The sequence below is a fragment of the Thunnus albacares genome, chromosome 21 (genome assembly GCF_914725855.1).
Source record: "Thunnus albacares chromosome 21, fThuAlb1.1, whole genome shotgun sequence".
Classification (NCBI taxonomy): Eukaryota; Metazoa; Chordata; class Actinopteri; order Scombriformes; family Scombridae; genus Thunnus; species Thunnus albacares.
The window spans coordinates 18,568,232-18,589,080 of NC_058126.1; the positions used below are offsets into that span (position 1 = coordinate 18,568,232).

General features: G+C 37.2%; 2 protein-coding genes across 3 annotated transcripts; both read left to right on the forward strand.

The window, feature by feature from the left end:
- Positions 1–274: 274 nt before the first annotated feature.
- LOC122972673 (myeloid cell surface antigen CD33-like) lies at positions 275–3,791 on the forward strand. Its single transcript, XM_044339917.1, has 8 exons — positions 275–377; positions 614–679; positions 915–1,295; positions 1,529–1,834; positions 1,935–2,189; positions 2,524–2,617; positions 3,235–3,274; positions 3,540–3,791. The coding sequence occupies exons 2-8, from the start codon at positions 637–639 to the stop codon at positions 3,762–3,764; spliced, it is 1,344 nt and encodes a 447-aa protein (XP_044195852.1). The 5' UTR covers positions 275–377; positions 614–636; the 3' UTR covers positions 3,765–3,791.
- A 6,570-nt stretch (positions 3,792–10,361) lies between these two features.
- On the forward strand, positions 10,362–18,766 carry LOC122972614 (cell adhesion molecule 3-like). 2 transcript variants are annotated; one of them, XM_044339852.1, is made up of 7 exons: positions 10,362–10,451; positions 10,707–11,090; positions 11,690–11,995; positions 12,096–12,350; positions 12,477–12,573; positions 17,707–17,764; positions 18,084–18,766. In XM_044339852.1, exons 1-7 carry the CDS (start codon positions 10,379–10,381, stop codon positions 18,276–18,278), a joined length of 1,368 nt encoding a protein of 455 aa, XP_044195787.1. In that variant the 5' UTR covers positions 10,362–10,378; the 3' UTR covers positions 18,279–18,766. The 2 variants fall into 2 exon arrangements, with proteins under 2 accessions (XP_044195787.1, XP_044195788.1); XM_044339853.1 differs by having other exon boundaries at positions 12,480–12,573.
- Positions 18,767–20,849: the final 2,083 nt, after the last annotated feature.

Genomic DNA, 20,849 nt, shown 5'->3' on the forward strand with positions numbered 1-20,849 from the left:
ATTTACAGCGCAGAAGTCAGCAAAGACACTGTGGTAACTGTGCAAAAAACATGATGTTATATTTTTAGCTTATTAATTGTGTCATTAATGTGATTCATGTGATATATTCTATACATATAAATAATTAAGAAGACTAAGCATAAAGGCTTGCAATGAATTGGACCTTTGTCAGATATTTTCACAATATCTGACTTCCTTCTTCACAGGCTATCAGCCACATGAAAACTTTTTGTATGCAGTGTTTTACTCTCTGAGGTCAGATGATATTTAGAAGCTTTGCAGACAAAGTGAACTTAGAGAAGTTTAGCTGAACAGGGAAGTTGATACTTTGTTCATTGCAAATTTGCCAAAACTCACAAATTGCCTCATTTCACTCGGTAAGGAACATTTTACTTTTTGGCTCCTTAAAGATGAGAGTTATTGTTCTTGTTCTTCATGTACTTCACTGAAAGATGTATTATGTTTGTGTTTGTTTAATTGTTTTACTTAAACTGACATGAACATGAACACAAAGTTGTATCATTTACATTTTAAATTTTAACTGATTTCAAAGTGTTGCTGTAAAAAAACAAAAACTGAAAAACTAACAGTTTTATTGTGTTTGCAAATCCAGGGAACAAGTTTCTTGCTGTAACTATGTTGACAGACAACGTGTTACTGAATGTCTTCTTTCTAGCAGGTGAGCCGTTTGTTCAGTCAGTTTTATTTGGAGACATTAACTCAAATCATTTAACTTTATTTAACAGAAATACCAGTGCAGACAGAACAACTTTCCAACTATTCTCAAAAGTAAAATGTCATATAAAAGAGATCAAAATGCAACATACAGCTGCTGAACTGTATTTATTGCATCATGAACCATCTCATCATGGAGATTTTTCTACTTTATGTTAATCATGACCCTGATCTCACAGGTGCTTTGGCTGTTTGTCCTGATTCAGACCTCTTCATTACTGTGCCATGGAAAATTGAAGCGCTGAGTGGATCTTGTTTGCAAATCCCGTGTAACTTTGGTGCTGCACCGGGACAAACATTTGATGGCAGCAGAACAACCTTTGGAGTGTGGATTAAAAAGGACTCTAGATTTGCACCCCATCCAGAGAATGTGATTTTCAACAGTAGTAAGACAGTTAACACCTATCCAATGAACATTACTGGAAACCTGAGTCAGAATGACTGCACCACTCTGTTTTCCAGTTTAATCACAACGTATACAGACAAATACTTCTTCAGAATTGAGAACAGACCATTCATAGCAACAGCTCCTTGTACTCCTATTCAAATAACAGTCAAAGGTAAGAGAGTTTTCACTCCTTTGTATTTTTTTTTTTTTAGCGGAAGACAAAATCTTAAAATTTGGGACATGTTTCAATGTCTCACAATGAGGGTCAAATTTTATGTTGACCACTGACAAACCGGCCGATAAAGCCCAACATTAAACTTGAAAAAACCACATTTAGACATTTACTGTACTCTTTAGTGTAAAGTTGTGTAAGTGTAAAGTGTAGTGTTTGATTTTAAACCACAGATTCTCCTCCGAGCCCCAGAATTGAAATCTCAGGTGAGCTGAAGGAGAAGGAGTCTGTCACTATAACCTGCTCAGCTTTCACTCCCTGTCCACACTCCCCTCCTAAACTCACCTGGAATCTCCAACAAGACGCTCACAACAAAATAGAGGAAAATGCAGATCGAACCTTTACGACTAAAATCCAGACGACCATCACTCTGTCTGACAAGCACGACGGATACAACATCACCTGTTCTTCCAACTACTCTGTGAATGAAGGACAAAATGCTAAGTCAGCAGAGGAAAAAGTGACTCTTAATGTTTCATGTAAGGCAACCAGAGTTTGTTATTGGATCCTGTCAAAACATGATGATTCATGGGATGTCAGCTGATTTTTAATGAATAAAAATAATCACATTTTCTTCAGATGCTCCCAAAGACACCTCAGCGAGGATCAGTCCATCAGGTTTGGTGTCACCAGGTAGCTGGGTGAACCTGACCTGCTCCAGCAGAGCCAAACCTGCTGCCAACTTCACCTGGTTCAACATCAGCAAAGATGGACCCATGAAAGTATCTGAAGGAGACTTTTACAGCTTCAATGTGACAGATGGAGGAGTTTATCACTGTGTGGCCACAAATGATCTTGGTAATCAGATGTCAGAGATCCATCTGATTATTAAAGGTAAATGCAGGACTGTACTGAATCCAATAGTGGAATACTGTAGGAGTAGTTATTGTTAGGAACTTTATTCGCTAATGTAGAGATCAGTGGGAAGTTAAATACAATATTTACAAAAAAAGGGTTGTCGATAGGACATGAGAGCATCGCATCTTCATAAATTGCAGGCCCAAGAAAATAGGACAGAGATTTGTGAATGAGAGGAGCCTTGATAGAAAGTTTTAATCCACAGAAGATGAAAGGAGGAAAAATGAGACAATTGTGACTTTTACATGAAAGCTGCGTGACAGCCATGATTACTGACTTGACGTCACTTTTAATGGTTTTGTTTCTGTAGAAGGAAAACAGCTGTATAGCTCTACACAATGGGAGCCAGTTGTTGGAGGGATCATTGGAGTGATCGTACTCATCAGTGTGGTTGCTGTCGTTTGGTAAGTATCTCAAATCAATGTGACATCCAGATCATAAGCTAAGTGTGATTGATATAATGGAATGATTTATTCCACCAAAAACTATTATCTCTACTCTGTACTTATTTTTAATTTTTCTGGTTCATTGTTAGTATTAGATTTTTCACATTTTACTTTGACATCACTGATTATTATATTACTTTGACTGAATGTCTTAAACATCGGAGGGAATCACAGTCTGTTTGAAATTCATATCTTCAAAATTTCTGTTACTGGAAATTCATTTGTGTAGTTCTCCATGGTTCTATATTTGGGTCATTATTGTTGTGTCTACATGCTGCCACAAAGTCACATTTTGCACAAGCAGAAAACAGATTTTCATTTGTATGTAGGTAACACTATTCTCTTTTTCTTGAGTTTGTCAATATCACACAACACAATCCCATAAATGGGTGTTTAAATTATGCAAATCACTGGATATCTGTAATGATTTGAAATGTAATAGAAGAAACCTTATTTACCAGTTACATAAAATATCATATTAGAGTCTTTATGCATTTGGCAAACTTTAATTGACTTTTATAGACTTGCTGTTACGTATTTATTGTTATTGTATTATTGTATTATATGTCTTTCAGGTGGTTCAAGTCAACACGTCCAACTTCACAACAGACACAGGTGAGAAAATACTGAAATGTACAGTACAGAACTTTGTTTTGAACATGTTTCAAACTAGTCATAGTGACTGTACTTGTAAGATTTAGACTGGACTGAACAGCTTCCTCATTATCAAGTAAATATGAAAAAACACAGGAAATATTGTGAAACATCCTGTTAGCAATACACACGAACACTCCACTGTTGAATGAGTTGAATTTGAGGAAGTGTTCAGTTCAGTCCTCCAGCTCCTCACAGCATTCTTTATTTGGTCCATTTTTCACAGAGCCTAACAGGGGAAGGGCCACCTTTTCAAGAACGAATCAGAGCAACAGAAGAAGTCATCAGTTACGGAGAAATCGACTTCTCCAAGTGGAGACTTGAACCTTCCTGTTCCTCAGTGCAGCACAGCGGACAGCAGCAGGATACAGTGTATGCACAGGTCAAAGTATCCAAGCCAATAAACTCAACACAGACTGATGACATCTATGCTGAAGTGAGGAAAAAATAAGTGTATTTACATGGCTTATTCATACAATATCCTTTTATTATTATTATTATTATTATTATTATTATTATTATTATTATTATTATTATTATTATTATTATTATTATTATTATTATTATTATCATCATCATTATTGTTGTTGTTGTTGTTGTTGTTGTTATCATTAGGTCAATGCAAAGAAACTCAAAACCTCCACATGATTATTTTTCAAGTGAATGACATTTTCTGTTTTTTTCTTTTAGCAGTATGTGTGGTGTGTATAGGCCCCTAAATTATGTGCATTTGTGTTTTAATTGCTGCTAAAGTGAAGATGAAGCATTGTTTCTGCATTTAAATTATTTATTCATTGCATTTTAATAACAGGTTTGGCATGCAGCTAGTGAAAATACATCTTCTTTTGTAAACATTAAATCATACCATTTAATCACAAGCCATTTTAAAAAAGAAAAAGTTTTATATTATGCTCAGAAACAAAGATAGTAGCAATAAATACATTATACAAGTTGTGACTTTTTTAATGTAAGGCGATGACACATAAAACAGGGAGTAAAACTGTATTAAGTATTTGCTTCATCTCATCTGGTGTTTGAAAATTGATAAGTTTAGGTTGCCTCCCTCTTCTAGATTACTCACAGGATATGATTGGTTATATTTCTGCAGGCTTCCTGTCTTAAGGTCATGTGCAATCTAACTGATTTCTGAACATAAACCCAGTGGAATTGTTGTCATTGTGAGGTAGTCTTGGGGTTTGGTTTAGCAGTCAAAGTGAGACTGATATTTCTTTCTGTATCAGTGGTTTAAGTGGGTTGAAATCATGTGATCTCACTTCTCATTTTTCACGTCTGATTCTCTTTAGAGTTCACGTTTCAGTGCAGCTTTGCAGAAGTTGTTAGTCATTCCTTGTAACACGGGAAACCTGTTGTATAATGCATTTTCCTGGTGTGAAACAGAGAATTTTAAGAAGGGGAGTTGCTTTAAAAGAATGTGATGGTTTACAACTTTAAATAAATAATGTTTTTAAAAACTGTCATTGTGTTTGCAAGTCACATATTGAGTATCACGGCATAACTGTCTATGAACTATTATTACTTTTTATTTATAGGAGATAAATAAAATAGTTATAATTTGAACTTGTGGCTTGTGTGTTTTTTTATCTGGGATAAAATTCAGCAACCATTTCATGTCCTTCGATATACTATGTACCGTGCAAATGGTCAATTTAAACCATTATTATGACTGTTTTTTGTTTGAAGTATCGTCAAAATGCTAGCTACAACAGTTGCTTGATAATTAGTTAGATTGTACTTCCCTTTTCTCAGTGGACATATTTCTCTGTGGCAACATTTTGTAAAGAGGGGCTGTTATTAGCAATGGAAAGAAATCTAAAAATAGATGAAACAACTTTACTTCACACTCACTTTATTTTCACGCAGCCTGTGGGCCCCTGATAAATGAAGGGAAGTTACAGTTGCGCTATTATCTGATTTAACTCTAACTATTAGCTTACATGTTTACACAGCCATCAGCCATCCAAATCATTTATTTCAAGTAGAGTCCGGTGGATACAGGCTTTTACAAAGTTGATACTGATATCAACATTTCAGAGTTTAAAAACCGCCACTGATATTTGATAATTACATCATTCTTTAATTGAGCCATCGTCTGTGTCAACTGTATTGTTACCTGTGTTTGCTTTATATATTATAGCACTATCTTGCGTTAAATCCAAACAAATCAATCCAGTCAAAAGAAGAAGAAGAAGAAGAAGAAGTAGAGAAGAAGAAAAATATCTAGTTCCAGTATAATTTCCAACAAATTGTATCAAAGCTAAATAATGACAGTTAGCTAAATAATAACTTAGCTTTCAAGGACACACCTCAAGTATAGCTCTGCATTCAGTCCATGTGGTGATAGTGTGTTTAATTTATGTATCCAAAGAGCTTCAGATGTCAAAAGCAATAGATCCAGGTTGCCACCTTGCTTATTGCAATTCACTTTCTCAGTGCCTTGAAAGCATAGACTAGAAATTGTGTGACTGCGTTCTGATGCCTTTAGAGTAAAAAGTACTTTCACTCCACAAAGTGGAGTAAATGCAGACGAGTTGAGCAGGATGCTTCCACACTCTGTAGACTATCTCACTATGAAACAACAGTTAGGAGATTTACAGTACTTTTGCCCACTTTCTCATGATCCAACATGTCAAAATGACATCAGTGTTTTGTCTGTAGGGCTTGAAAATAAGTGGATCAATCAAAATATTTTTGATCTTTTTGACTGTTGAACATCCAGGCATTCCTGTGTTATATGGACTCCCAAAAATACATAAATAATTGGTAAATCCACCTCACAGACCCACTATATTTAGTAATGGTTTCCTAACAGAAAACTTATCTTTGTGGATTCACATTTTAAGACCCTTATGAAAGCTTTGCCCTCCTACATTAAAGACACTACTGACATGTTGCAAAAATGTGGTGAAATAAATATTGATGGGAACCATTTCTTAGTGACCATTTGTGGATAGGTTGAATGCTTTGCCATACTATCTGTCCAATGATGGGAACCAAATGTTGCCTGTAGATTTTGTTGTTCAGCTAACTGAGATGGTTTTGACCAAGAATTACTTTCATTTTGATAAGTACTATTTTCTACAAACACATGGAACTGCTATGGGATCATGCATGACCCCCAAGTATGCAAATCTGTTCTTGAGGAAATCTAAAATGGATTGTATATACAACGATAACTCTAACAATCAATACATCAAATTTTGAGGCAGTTACATTGATGATATTTTTCTAGTGTTTAATGGTAATTTGGAAAAACTGGAAGAAATCAAAATGTATTTGAACAGCTTGAGGCCAACTCTCACCTTTCACATGAATCAACTTTTTAGATGTTATATTAATCAAAGACGGTCACAAACTGCAATCTATTTACACCAAACCCACTGACAGGAACACTTTATTGACTACAAGTAGTTTTCACCCAAGACCATTGAAAGAAGGTCTTCCTTTAAACTAGTTTTACAGATTGCAAAGAATTTGCTCCTCTGAGAGAGACTTTGATACAAAATCAGTGGCTCTTAAAAGTTTCAAGCAAGGGTTTCCCCTTCTCAATGGATTGATTGCTAGGAAGTCAAACAGAAGTCATTCATGTGTTCTCACTTCTTGTTTTTGGCCTATTATGAGTTCTGATGAAAGAGTTGGACATTTGTTTAGACACCTGCCCCTTTTTGCATACAAGAGAGGCAAAAATCCTAAAGACATTGTAGTTTCTTTAGATTTGAGAATCTGCCCTAAAGTCCATGATAATCTGAATTCATATGTCATTGCAATAACACAACCTGCACTAAAGAGTTCAGCCATCCCTGTTCAGGACAGACTTGTAATGTAAAGGAACGTGTTACTTGTTCTACCAATGGGGTTGTTTACATGCTGAAATACCCATCTGGCTTCATGTATGCGGGGAAGACAAAACGACAATAGAAAATTCAGATTTCAGAGCATAAAAGCACTAATAGGAGACAGGATCCAACTTCTTCTGTAAGAAAACATTTTCTAGAACACAGCCACACTATTTCTAGCCTGTGCTTTCAAGGCATTGAGAAATTTAAACAGTAATCTTCACTTGATTCTCAACTATAATAATAAACAAAATGCAAATACAGCAAAAATATACTATTGAGATAAGAAAAATAAAACTCAAATATAAAAATGCAGCCCACAACATTTTTAAAATCTGATCTATACTAAACTGTACTGAAGTATAATAAACATCGAATGAAGAAGTGTGTGTGTTGTATGTTTTTGTTTATCTTCATATGAGTAGCAGTTCAGCTACTTCATGTGACCTATTAGCAGACTTTCTTTAGCACTGTCAAATTAACCTGCTGCAGTGACCAGACTGGTTATACAATATTTGACCACTGGGCTGCACTGTGACCCATGTAGAGACAGAGATTATTGTTTTGGCATCCCTTAACTGCACAAGCTTTTTAAATATAAGATATGATAAGATAAGATACACTTTATTGTCCCGGCTCAAGTGTTGCATACAGCTGCATATAAAATACAAGGTGCACACAATATAGATTCATGATCTCCATATGTACAAGACACCGGACAGAAACATAGAAAATACACTATTGTACCTCAGTACATAGAGTTTATACTATACCTAAAATAATAAAGCACGTAACTAGTGGTAAATAAAGTGGCAGAGCATATATGAAAGAATTAGAACAATGAAAATGTAAAAACAGATGTGCAAAGGAGGCAAAGTCTATAAATTAGATGTCCGATTAAGGAAAACAAGTTAAATAGTATTGCACTCACTAAGTGTCAGTATTACACATGAAACCATATTGCACTGGGTATACATCCTAGTCCATATAAATAAATAACTGTGCAATAGATAGATTAAAAGTCACGCAGGTTGTTTGTTCAGCAGTCTTATGGAGAAAGGAATGGTTGGTGGCTCTACAGCATCTCCCAGAGAGTAACAGTTCATGCTCAGAGTTTAACATTTGTGATGGGCCTCTTAGTATCCTGTGCTTGTCTGTTCCTCATAGACAGAAAGGAGGGATGGGTATTCTTCTTTCCCCTGATCATTTTCATTGCTGTTTTCACCATGTTGTCGACTCTAGATTTTAGCTGGACAGTGAACAGTGGTGGAAGAAGTATTCAGATCCTTTACTCAAGTAAAAGTACCAATACAGCAATGTAAAAATATTCCATTACAAGTTAAAGTCCTGCTAGTATTAGCAACTTGATGTAGTTAAAGTATGGCAGTGAAAGTAGTGGTTTGGTGCCTCTGACTGATATATTATTATATATGACATCATTAGATTATTAATACTGAAGCATCAGTGTGTAAGCAGCATGTTACTTTTGTAGCTGCTGGATGTGGAGCTATTTTCAACTACTTTAAATACAGTTTGCTAGTTTAGTCCAGTGGTTGCCAATCTAGGGGTCGGGCCGCTCCAAAGGGTCACCAGATAAATCTGTGGGGTCGTGAGATAATTAATGGGAGAAGAAAGAAGAAAAAACAAAGTTCTGATACACACATCTGTTTTCAGTTTTTTGACTTTTTCTCCAATCTTTGATTTTTGGTGAAATAGTGGATCATTTATTGAAATGAAACTATGTGAGAAGATTAGAGGGAAAAATCACTATTTGGTGGAGCTGTTAACAACTCATAGACATCTGAAATTTGACCCTGACTACACACCGCTTTTTATAAGACGTCAAAAGCCAAAAAGGTTGAAAACCACTGGTTTCATCGCTAAAGGTATGTACTATGCAGGATTTATATAGAAAACAATGTGTAGACTCATACAAAAGTAATTGCTCTCAATCATCAAAATGACTCAGATAAATGTAGTAGAGTAGAAAGTTCAATATTTCCCTCTGAAATGTAGTGGAGTAAAAGTATAACGTATCATAAAATTGAAATACTCAAGTAAAGTGCAAGTACCTCAAAATTGCACGTAAAATTGTACTCTGTTACTTTCACCACTGACAGTGAGGTTGCTGTATCTTGCCTAAAATGGCAAGACAATCAATGTCAATCAATCAGTGGCCCTTGGATGTTTAATTAGATTATTTGACCAGTTATTGATGTAACTTTTTATCTAATTATTGTCTTCTCTAATACTAAAGAGTGAGCAGAGGTGTTCATTTATTATGATGTCAATGTCATATTCTCCTATTCCATCTATTTTAACAGTTTTTATGATGTCATTTTCCAATTGCTGTTTTTGATATAATTTTACTTTTTCTCATAAAATAAACTCCCACTATATATGTTCAGATATCCTCAGTAAAGCTTATATTTGTTTGAATGTTGGACTCATTTGCTGTATTTCTTTGGAACCTGACATTAAAAGATTAGCAATAGAGAAGCGGAAGACTGGCAAATTTAGGAAGAGCAAAAGGACTGAGCATATGACTGACATGCAGGCAGGAGGAAGCTGAAACAATGGGACATTGTATGAAATCATTAGTTTAAATGAACAACTGTACATTGTACATGACCAAATCTGATTCGAGGGTTTGATTAAAGAGTGTTTCCTGTTTTTGGCTTTTGTAAAACAGTATTATTTGCCTTGACATGAGCACATGTGAATGGTTTAATTGACAACTGGAGAGCCTATGTGTCCATGGCAAATACAGTAAGTAGCCCGCACCAACCGGACTTGCTCTATAGTCAGTAGTATTGAGACATAGGAAGTTGATTTAAATTCATGTCAATTTCAAGAGGGAAGTTCATTTGGTCAGTTGCAGTGCATCTCAAATTGAACCATTTTTAGTATAAAATCTCATTGCCCCATTTTTGATGCAGCTTGATTGGTAAGGCAATCTTTTTTTTTTTTTTTTTACTGTTTTTGCTTTTTAGTTTAATCCAGGGAGTGACATTATTTTGATATTCTTCAAGAACTGCACTAATACGTGATTTAATATTTTATTTGTTCTGGTTTGAGCTTAACCTCAAAAATCAGTGACTACTCCATCACTTTTTATAGTAATCAACTAATGATTGAGCTTTGGAAGCTCAATAACATCACTTAAAAAAAATTTAATGTAACTGCTTTATTGTGTTTGTAAATCCAGGTGATGAGATTCATGGCAGCCCTGTCTACAAAGATGTTGACAGACAACATGTTACTGAGTGTCTTCTTTCTTACAGGTGAGCTATTTGTTCACTCAGTTTTATTTGGAGACATTAACTTAAATCATTTACACTCTGAAACAAAGCAGAAAGACCAGAAACTTCTTACAACTGTTCACATCCTGACTGCAACGTCAAATGTTTTATTTTAAAACTGTTAACAGGACAAGAAAACATGCAACATTCAGCTGCTGAACTGTATTTATTGTATCATGAACCATCTCATCATGGAGATTTTTCTACTTTATGTTAATCATGACTCTGATCTCACAGGTGCTTTGGCTGCTTGTCCTCATATTCCACACCTCTTCATTACTGCACCGCTGGAGATTGAAGCACTGAGTGGATCTTGTTTGCAAATCCCGTGTAACTTTGGTGCTGCACCGGGACAAACATTTGATGGCAGCAGAACAACCTTTGGACTGTGGATTAAAAATGACCACAGATTTGCACTCTATCCAAACAATGTGATTTTCAACAGTAGTAAGACAGTTAACACCTATCCAATGAACATTACTGGAAACCTGAGTCAGAATGACTGCACCACTCTGTTTTCCAGTTTAAACACAACATATACAGACAGATACTACTTCAGAATTGAGGGCAATGAATTGAGGGCAACAGCTGTTTGTGATCCTGTTCAAATAACAGTCAAAGGTAAGAGAGTTTTCTTTTTTTCAGTCATATTGTTGTTTAGAATAAAAAGGAAATCAGTTGCAGCTTTGGCCTGAACAGCAAACACCATGGCCCTAACCTTTACTGTGAAATTAAATATCTGATGTAGACTACAAAGAAAACTCAGCTGTGGTGAAATGTGAGAGAAACCAGCCTGTGAACAGATAGTCATTGGTTTGAATGTCCTGACTCACAATTGAATAATATCTGAATATTTATATATATATATGAAGAAATCTTTATTAATATTGTCAGCACAACTATACAACAATAGTTACAAAATTGTCTTCATCTACTGTTTTTGCAAGAAATAGGTAATCAGTCATGTGTCCACATTCATTGAGGCACAAAGTCTAAATGAACCAGTCTTAGTTTGCTTAAACTGCGGATTCTGACAGTTACTGTCTCAATAGATGCTCACGATACTCAACAACCTCTGACAGATTCATGTCCCATGATGTGTTTTTTACAAATTGATGAAAGTTAGGGTGAAACATTCAATTTAGTTTCAGTTTTTCTGTAAAATAACTAACACTGACATGTAAAGTAAAGTAAAGTCTGTGTTTGATTTTAAACCACAGATTCTCCTCCGAGCCCCAGAATTGAAATCTCAGGTGAGCTGAAGGAGAAGGAGTCTGTCACTATAACCTGCTCAGCTTTCACTCCCTGTCCACACTCCCCCCCTAAACTCACCTGGAATCTCCAACAAGACGCTCACAACAAAATAGAGGAAAACGCAGATCGAACCTTTACGACTAAAATCCAGACGACCGTCACTCTGTCTGACAAGCACGATGGATACAACATCACCTGTTCTTCCAACTACTCTGTGAATGAAGGACAAAATGCTAAGTCAGCAGAGGAAAAAGTGACTCTCAGTGTTTCATGTAAGGCAACCAGAGTTTGTTATTGGATCCTGTCAAAACATGATGATTCATGGGATGTCAGCTGATTTTTAAGGAATAAAAATAATCACATTTTCTTCAGATGCTCCCAAAGACACCTCAGCGAGGATCAGTCCATCAGGTTTGGTGTCACCAGGTAGCTGGGTGAACCTGACCTGCTCCAGCAGAGCCAAACCTGCTGCCAACTTCACCTGGTTCAACATCAGCAAAGATGGACCCATGAAAGTATCTGAAGGAGACTTTTACAGCTTCAATGTGACAGATGGAGGAGTTTATCACTGTGTGGCCACAAATGATCTTGGTAATCAGACGTCAGAGATCCATCTGACTATTAAAGGTAAATGCAGGACTGTACTGAATCCACTCTAATGTGGGACTTCAGAAGTGGTTGCACCAGCTATGATATGTCCAAATTCAACCTTTGTTTTTGTTAAGTTACTTATATTGTTTTTGTGTCTATAAGCAGGACCAGAAATGCCTCATGAATCTTTTCAGCAGAGGGCGATTCTTGGAGGAATCATTGGGATCATCGTACTCATCTGCCTGGTTGTCTGTGTGTGGTGAGTATCACACATTTAAGCAGCTAACATGACATGGCTGAAGTTTCTCTGTGCTCACCTTAAATCTGAGTTTAAAGCGTGTACCTACGAGCATGATTGATGATATCACAACTAGTTTGGAGCCAATCATGGTCCAGTAAACAACTTACACAAGTGTGATCAGGAGACTTGAAGCCTCCAGTGATGAGAATGAACTTTACAGTGAAGTAGGAAACATCTTGTGTTCAGCAGTTAAACTTCTGAATTGAAAAATATATATTTGTATGTTCATAGAATCTGATTTAATGAAGAATAAGGAGTATATGTCATTTTAAGGATCTTAATGAGGTAATTGAACTTTTGGTGTTGAAAAAACATATTGGACACAAATTATTATTCCAAGAAGAAGTTGTGTATTCAGTTACTATTTACCCACTAGAGGTCGCCGTAGAAGACACAGTAAAGTACCAGGCTGTGGTTGAATAGTCTTTTTTGCTGAAAGATTCCTGACTGAGTGAAATGACCCAGAAGTATCTAAGTGGCAGCCACAATAAGGAATTAAATTTTAAGGAAAGGTGCTTTAGTGCTCTCCTTTAGCATAGGGTACACTTGACAATCCTTTATGAAACGAAAGGAGATAAATCTGTCCCACAATTCTTTGCGGCAGAAATATTTAAAGCGACCGAGCGACAAAATGATTGGTACAGTAGTAGTTTTGTAGGCCTAACATGTTATGCCTATCTTGCATATGTCTAACACTTATTTTCATACAATAATTGGGATTCAGGAGGGTGAGTATGAGCAAGCACTCTCAATGTGACAATTTCGTTTCGGTTTTGTGACTGGTAGCCTATATTCCTTTTTTAAATTCAATTCCGACCTTAGTAATGAAGTAATAATTTTCAATGCAAGCGTGTAATCACCGCGGAGGATGGGCGGGTCACGTCCTCCCCAATATATGAAACATAAGACTTTTGTCCCCTCCTGTATTTGTAAATGACACAACATCAGATTCCCCCATAGGCTGAAAGACAGCTAATTTGTTTCCCTCAATATTCAGTGTTAAACCGTCTCCAAAATGCACTGGATGTGTATCATTCACAGAAAACCTCCTGTGTCTCGTTTGTATTCATGTCCAGCAACAGTGTATAACAGCGGCTCGCAAGTGCACGTGCCATAGTTTTGGGTCTGTTCTCGTGCACCATGCACAGATCTCTGATCCACACAGGTTCACGCACATCTACACAAGCAGTGGTTTTGTTAGGGCTGATCATTCAGATGTAACAGTGCGGAACTTTAGCCTATTTGTAGCGTCGGAGGGAGGGGGAGAAATATATTGTGCAGCACATAATACATGCACACAGGCAACGGATGTTTTAAGGATGCAGACAGCAAAGTTATTTTTACAGCTGCAGTTTCTGCGGCTGTCTCCAGTATTTCCGGTTTTTCTTCACATTTCAACACAGAGATTTGTCCATAATAAAAATTGCAGAGAGCACATATATTAACCTCACTAACAAAGTTTGTTAAGGAGCCACAGTATTGCCATTAAGGCAAAAATCCCAGAAACAGAAATTTCCAAACCTGGACAAATAAAACGGAGGTAAGCGAGGGAACAAAGGGTGAACTGACCCTTTAAATGGACCAGTATGTAAGCATATGTCAGGTGTATCTGAGGAATTACAAAGTTCACCTCCGTAAAGAACTGACCATCAAGTCCCTGAACACAGTAACACTGAAACTCCTGTTTGTGTATAATAATAGACATATCTGTCCAATCAGACAACAACTAACTTATTGTACAACAAAATGTTATTCCTTCAATGATTTACTTTAATGATTAGAGGGGGTGCATTCAGTATATTGGAAATGCTTCCATGCATGCAGTAATGTCACTACAGACATAGCACTTAAACAGCAAAACTGAAAACTGTAATTACTTGACAGGACAGAGGAAACTCTGCAGAGGAGAGAGAGTTTGGACTTTTAGCTATTTCAAATAAAAAATGCCCCAACAGCTGTGATGGAGCTCAGGATTCATCCAAACTGTTTCACAGTATAAACCTGGACATTCATACCACATGTAAATCTATGAAAAAAAGTATACATATTGTATTGGCCTACATTATTTATTTGGCTGTGTATGTTTAATTTTATACCACATAATCAATTGGTCCCCCCCAAAGCCTGACTGAAGATTTCGCAGTTGTGTTGCCTTTATTTGGAAGGCCAATGTAAGGATATGGGACACATGGGGAGAGAGAAATAGGAGTATGATCAGGCGGTATCTTGAGGCTGAAGCCAATGTTTAAGTACCTGGCTCCAATTGACTCCCATTCAAAGTGTCACCTTCTCTCTAGAAATACTAAGTCAATCATTTTTTAACAAGTCATTATGGTCTCAATCTTTAAATTCAGGTCCTCTGATAAGTGTGCTGGTGGTCGATTTGGAAATTATTGCTTCATTAATAAGATTTGAAGACTTATAGTGGCTTTGATGTCTGCTGTGTGATTGACAGCTGTGATTGACAGTTTGCTCACCTGCTGCTCTCCCCGGCTCTGGGACTTGAACTGGATTGGACTAAGTTGCAATATTTCAGTAAGTTTAATGTTTCTTGATCATGATATCCTGTTAGCACAATTTGGCAGAAGTCGCTAACGTCAGCCCAGGTGCACACTGCTTGGTGTTCTCAGTAAGCTAGCGTTAGCTTAGGTCCGAGGTAGCGGGGCGTGTTTCCAGAGTGTGAAAGGAGACACCCTGCACTCCTTATTTGGAAGGTTCTAGCTCCAAACAGAAAAAATGGTGCAACAACTTTTTTAAAGGTTCCACCTGGAACCCTTTCAGAAGGTTCTACCTAGAACCCAACATAAAGCGTTACACCTAGAACCGTCTGTGAAAGAACCCCCACAAGGGGTTCTATCCAGAACCTTTTCACCTTCTAAGGGTTTCAACTAGAACCCACCCAGGGAGTTCCACCGAGAACCCTTTCATATTTCAAGGGTTTCATCTAGAACCCACACAGGGAGTTACACCAAGAACCCTTTCATATTTCAAGGGTTTCACCAGGAACCCTCTTGTCTTCTGAGGGTTCTATGAAGAACCATATTGTATTCTACAGGTCAGGCAAAAATGATTGAATATCATATATTGTATATTGTGGTCATCCATCATTTTAATAATCTATGGTACAACTACCAATGTTTACAATGTTGACATTGAGAAAACATTCAAACAATTTTTAATGAGAAAACAAAATTATTTAAATATCTGGAATGGAATCAGCAACATGACAAATAAGACACAAGCCAGGCACATCAGGCTGCCCTCACCAGGTGAATTCATGTAATCACCAGCAATGGTGACATCAGTTAGTAGCATCGATCTAAGGTACACTTACTACACCAGATGAAGCAGTAAGCCATCCACAAACACCAAAGTAATGCATTGTCCAATGAGAGCAATCAGAGTATAGGGACATAATGGTGACAGTGGAACAGATTGAATAAGCCTGTCCTCCAACTCCTATACTAAGAGCCTCCACTGGCACACAATCAGGTGAAAGTGAGGGAACCCCACAAAGTTTTCACATTAATTTATTTAAAATAGTCCACCTTTCACCTTTAAAGTCCTTAGCTAGAGTCAAGTGTAAAGGTAATGAAAGACCAAATGATTGGCTTATCATTTTAATGTGCAGAGTTGTGCAATGATGATCATTTTCTCTGTTAATGTGTGCATGTCCTTGAGAGAGGGAATGTGTTTTAGGAGGACCACTCCTCTCTTTTCATCTGGTTTAGGCTCAGATAAGGTAACATCCTCGGTCTTGGAGTAAACAGGACAGGTTAAGGGGTCAAAGGCTACATATAAGATAGGGCCCTTGCCTTTCTGTGTCCTTGGGAGATGTTGCTCTTATCTAGCATACATGGGCATGTAAATGTATACCTCATAGCTGTTTGCCATTGGCTGTAATCATATAAGCTGATACATTGACCATTCACAAATCACTTCTTTGTTCCTTCTGCAACTATAATAGGTTTGCTCTTTGTTCGGTGAGACAAACTGATGCAAATTTTTGTGTTCTGTCTCCTTATTGTATGTTAATATTTTTTAATCTTCAACCCAGCAGTGTTTTGTGTATTGTTTCATGTGTGTTTAGTGTTGTCAGACAATTTCCACAACATGCTTGCTGAAATAGGATATTAGATTTAGCTTACCTTGATTCTCTGAAGTTTCTGATCTTTTGTCACTTCAGTCCAGCCTGTAGTATCAATTCATACACAGGTGATCACACAGTGTGTGAACAATAATTACTATTGATATGTCACAGCTGTTTTGTAAAGAAAGGCAAACCATGTGGCACAATCCATAGGAAAACCAGCTCTCAGCTCCTACATACTAACCCCAGCAAGGCAGCCAGCTCCCAGGCCCCACACAACAAACCCCAGCCTTTCCCCTGGGAGACTGGGGTTCAATTCCCGGCTCCAACACCCCTCCACACTGTAGCCATCCATCCCCCCAGCCCTCCCACCATCCATAATAAAGGCATTAGATAAGGAGGGTCAACTGCCCACTCTCCAAAAAGAAAATAAAGGGCAATTTAATTAGGGCATTTGTTGGCTTATGAGCTCTTCCCTCCAGAGGCTGTAGTTGCAATGGTCAAAACAAAACTAACATGGTGGCTCAGTACGTAGGAGCACAGTAGTGCTATTTTGAACATTGGGGACTCAAGACATGATCTTCCCACCAGAGAGCACATCATGTAGCTATATTATAAATATGCACTGTATTCTTAGCCACTCTCTATAAAAGCACATTTAAAACATTTTTAAATAGATCATGATCATAAAATAATAACATAAATACTTTAATTGTAATATCAGCACTATTACTCCATTTTCTCCACTGTTCCTGTCTCGTTACCCAAAAATAATTCTACTTTACTTACAAAATTCTTACAGTGTAATTGGTCAAGTAAGTTTAAAACACAAATTTGTTTCCCCTTCATTATCTAACCTCTGGTCTTCTTCACTTGTGTTTGTATTAAATTCATATGCTGTTTACTAAACAATTAGTAAATATTGGCTGTAATTTCAAGTGTTATCAAAATGTTTCTACATTCTACATTATTATATCTACATTATTTCCTTTATTTTACAGCATTCTTGTGTATTTGAAGTGTTTCCGGTCGACAAATCCAACTCCACAACAAACTCAGGTGGGAAAATTCTGAACTTTGGAACCACAACAAATGTGACAAAACATCATGTTAGCAACCTGCTGTGGTAGAAGATTATGAGTATTCACTCTCCGAGACTGAACAACACACAAAAGAATGGACAATTGATCTTTTAGCTCTTTTGTGACACAATATAAGATGTTTTGTTGCTGCGTACAGTGACAGCAGATTGTTCTGATCTTCACTGCTTTATATAAGTGAGAGCCAAGTCAGAGGTTGAATGAATCATTTTCCAAATCCAGATGAAGGTCCCCCTCCAGCTCCTCATAACTTTTCTTGTTTGGTAAATTTTTTGCAGAGTCAAACAGGTGAAGAGCCAGCCAGTAAAACAGAAGAAGAAAAAGAAGAGAAAGGAGAAGAAGACATCCATTATGGAGAGATTGACTTCTCCAAACTGGGATCTAAACCGTCCTCTGACTCAGTGCAGGACAGCGGACAGCAGCTGGATACAGTGTATGCACAGGTCAAAGTGTCCGAGCCAACAAACAGCTAATACACACTGCTGACAGCCCAAAGGTCCTGTATGCTCAAGTGAAGAGAAACTGAGAGTTGTTTTATTGTTTAAAGAAAGCCATTTGAGAAGAATTCATATAAAATGTTTCTTTATTTTTATCTATACACAATATTCTTTTTAGTCAGTTAATGTAGAAAAAGACACTGGAGCCTGGACAGAAAAATGTTTTTGTCACTGTTTACTGATCACAGACAGGAAGCTTAAAACTTTCACATCCTGCAGGTTTTATCATGTCAATGATCAACTTGTTCATGTGTGTGCTGACCTCACACAGCTGCTGTTGACTGATTTGTTATTCAAATATCAGATACACACAAATAAAACTCCCAAAGCTCTAAATGGAGAACAAGACTAAAAGACACCAGAAGCAGGTCTGCACACTATTAACACTTTAGTACAAGATTATGTTTAATTTGAAATGTTTGTGTCAAAGTTTGCAAAAGTGAAGATTAAAACATATAAAAACATTTTTTATGAATTAAAAATTTTCATTAATAGCACTGTAATGAAAGCCCATGCATATGAAAATAGACCAGTGTAGGGAGGAAATGATAACAATTACTTCCTTGTGTGTTACAGAACTGAATTTATAGTGAAGAGGTCTGAATCACCAGTAACAGGAAAAGGTTTTGGGTCTCACAGAGGCCATCTGCTCTAATAATGTATGCTGACATCAAATGACAGATAGTAGAAAAACATATTTTTCTAGTCCTCTAATTATATCATTTAATTTACACATCATTGATTGTATTTGCTTAATTCAACAATAAATTCACTGATTATTGTAGTATTATAGACCATGTTGACTGTTAGTTTTACCAATGAGCACTAAACACACCCATCCCATCAGCTCAGGCTGATGGGATGGGTGAGTTCTGCAGGTATTTTGTTATAAACCAAAGTACAGAACGAAATTAAACTTTGACCTGATGATGGCAGTGAATGAAAAGTCAGTGGTTCACCAAAGTTATTATTACACTTCATCCTGAGAGGGGACATGAATGTCATTTACATCATCATTTGTGTTTGAGCACTAGAGCTGTAGTCAGCCAAAGAAAATCTTGGTCGACTGAAATCGTACATAATCGTCAACTAATCAATTAGTCACAGGTGGGGGGTTGGATATAACGGAACACAGTGCACAGTGAACTCAGCAGTCACACATTTCTCCATTCTCTATTTCTCTGTTTTGTGTCTTCAGGTTAGGCTAACCCATTGTTGCTAACTTTGGAACTAACCCCCTTCACTTTTCCAGCACTTGGAGAAACAGCAGACTTGACTTTCTAGCATTTATTAACTGTTACACTGTAGTCTGTACTGTACATTTACTGCCAGACTGACAACTTACTTCTAACCTTTTCCTCTGCTCAACTCGCATCCACCGTCACTTTCCTGCCACTGACTCTTTCCCACTCGTTACGCAAACATACTATGCAATGCCGTATTCCTTAACGGAGTTACGTGACCAATAGTTTCCCAGGCAACGACACAGAGGTAGACTCACGTACCGGAAAAGCGCTGCAAAGAGACTCCCAAATGAATTAATGGATATTTGGCATTATTTTTGACATTAAAAAAATATTTTTTGGCTTGGCGAGAGTTCTTGTTGTTATAATTATAGGAGAGACACTGATTCAGTAAACATTCAGTACGTTCAGTAAATGCTCGGTAAACGTTGAGTGCAGTTAGACCTAGTAGTCTCCATTAGGTTTGGCGAGTTCAAAGTTCTGAAAACAACGGGGCTATTTTGAATACACTCCCGTTTTCACGGATAATTTGTTAGTCTGTCCCTCCCGCCGCAGGAAATAATGGATTAATCCTGGAAGGCTATTGATGTAGCACTTTTCTCCTTATGAAAGTAACACGGCAATTATTTGACCAATGAGAATTTGGTTGGACGAGAGCATATCGACCAACTGATCGACCAGTCGACTAAAGTCCTATTGAGCACATACACAAAGGTTATGATAGCTGTGTAGCTAACTGCTAATTTAATGTGTCATCAAGAACAACAGTGACTCTGTAAAAATTACATTTTGAAACAACTCACAAACTAACTTGTGTCACTGTGATGGCCCCAGAGCCTGTTGCCTTTGGTCCTGTGGTTTGTGTCTTTGTGTTGCAGGTCCTTGGATTGGTGGAGCTGAGATGCCACCTGACTACTAACTGGGAACACCTGGCCCCAGAGATTACTTAAGACCACCTGCCCTGATTCCAGTTCTCTGATCCCTTCCCCACTTTGGTTTGGTTTTGCACTGACAACATGCACCTTACATTAGACAACGCATTCATACACTTTCAAACATCACTGATACTGACTTCCACACCCCATTGCAGTTATTATTGTTGTTTACTTTACTGAATTTCGGTTCGTTATTGCTGAGTTTGGCGTGCATCTCCCTCTCTTGTTGTGGTCCGCGAGCCGGTCATAACAGTTGAGCGCTTGTTTTTTGTGAATAGAAAGCGGGGAGTTTTTGTGGGTTTTTTTCCTTCTTATTTTCTAAGTGAATCAGTCTTTGTTAATTTCTATGAAGTTTGGTCTAGTTGAGC

Excerpts from the sequence above, each read along its gene's own strand:
- LOC122972673 (XM_044339917.1), top strand. The coding sequence starts at position 637 with ATGTTGACAGACAACGTGTTACTGAATGTCTTCTTTCTAGCAG. Across the intron at positions 1,296-1,528 it reads TATTCAAATAACAGTCAAAG|ATTCTCCTCCGAGCCCCAGA; the intron begins GTAAGAGAGTTT and ends TTTAAACCACAG. Across the intron at positions 2,618-3,234 it reads AGTGTGGTTGCTGTCGTTTG|GTGGTTCAAGTCAACACGTC; the intron begins GTAAGTATCTCA and ends TATGTCTTTCAG.
- LOC122972614 (XM_044339852.1), top strand. The coding sequence starts at position 10,379 with ATGAGATTCATGGCAGCCCTGTCTACAAAGATGTTGACAGACAACATG. Across the intron at positions 10,452-10,706 it reads GAGTGTCTTCTTTCTTACAG|GTGCTTTGGCTGCTTGTCCT; the intron begins GTGAGCTATTTG and ends CTGATCTCACAG. Across the intron at positions 11,091-11,689 it reads TGTTCAAATAACAGTCAAAG|ATTCTCCTCCGAGCCCCAGA; the intron begins GTAAGAGAGTTT and ends TTTAAACCACAG.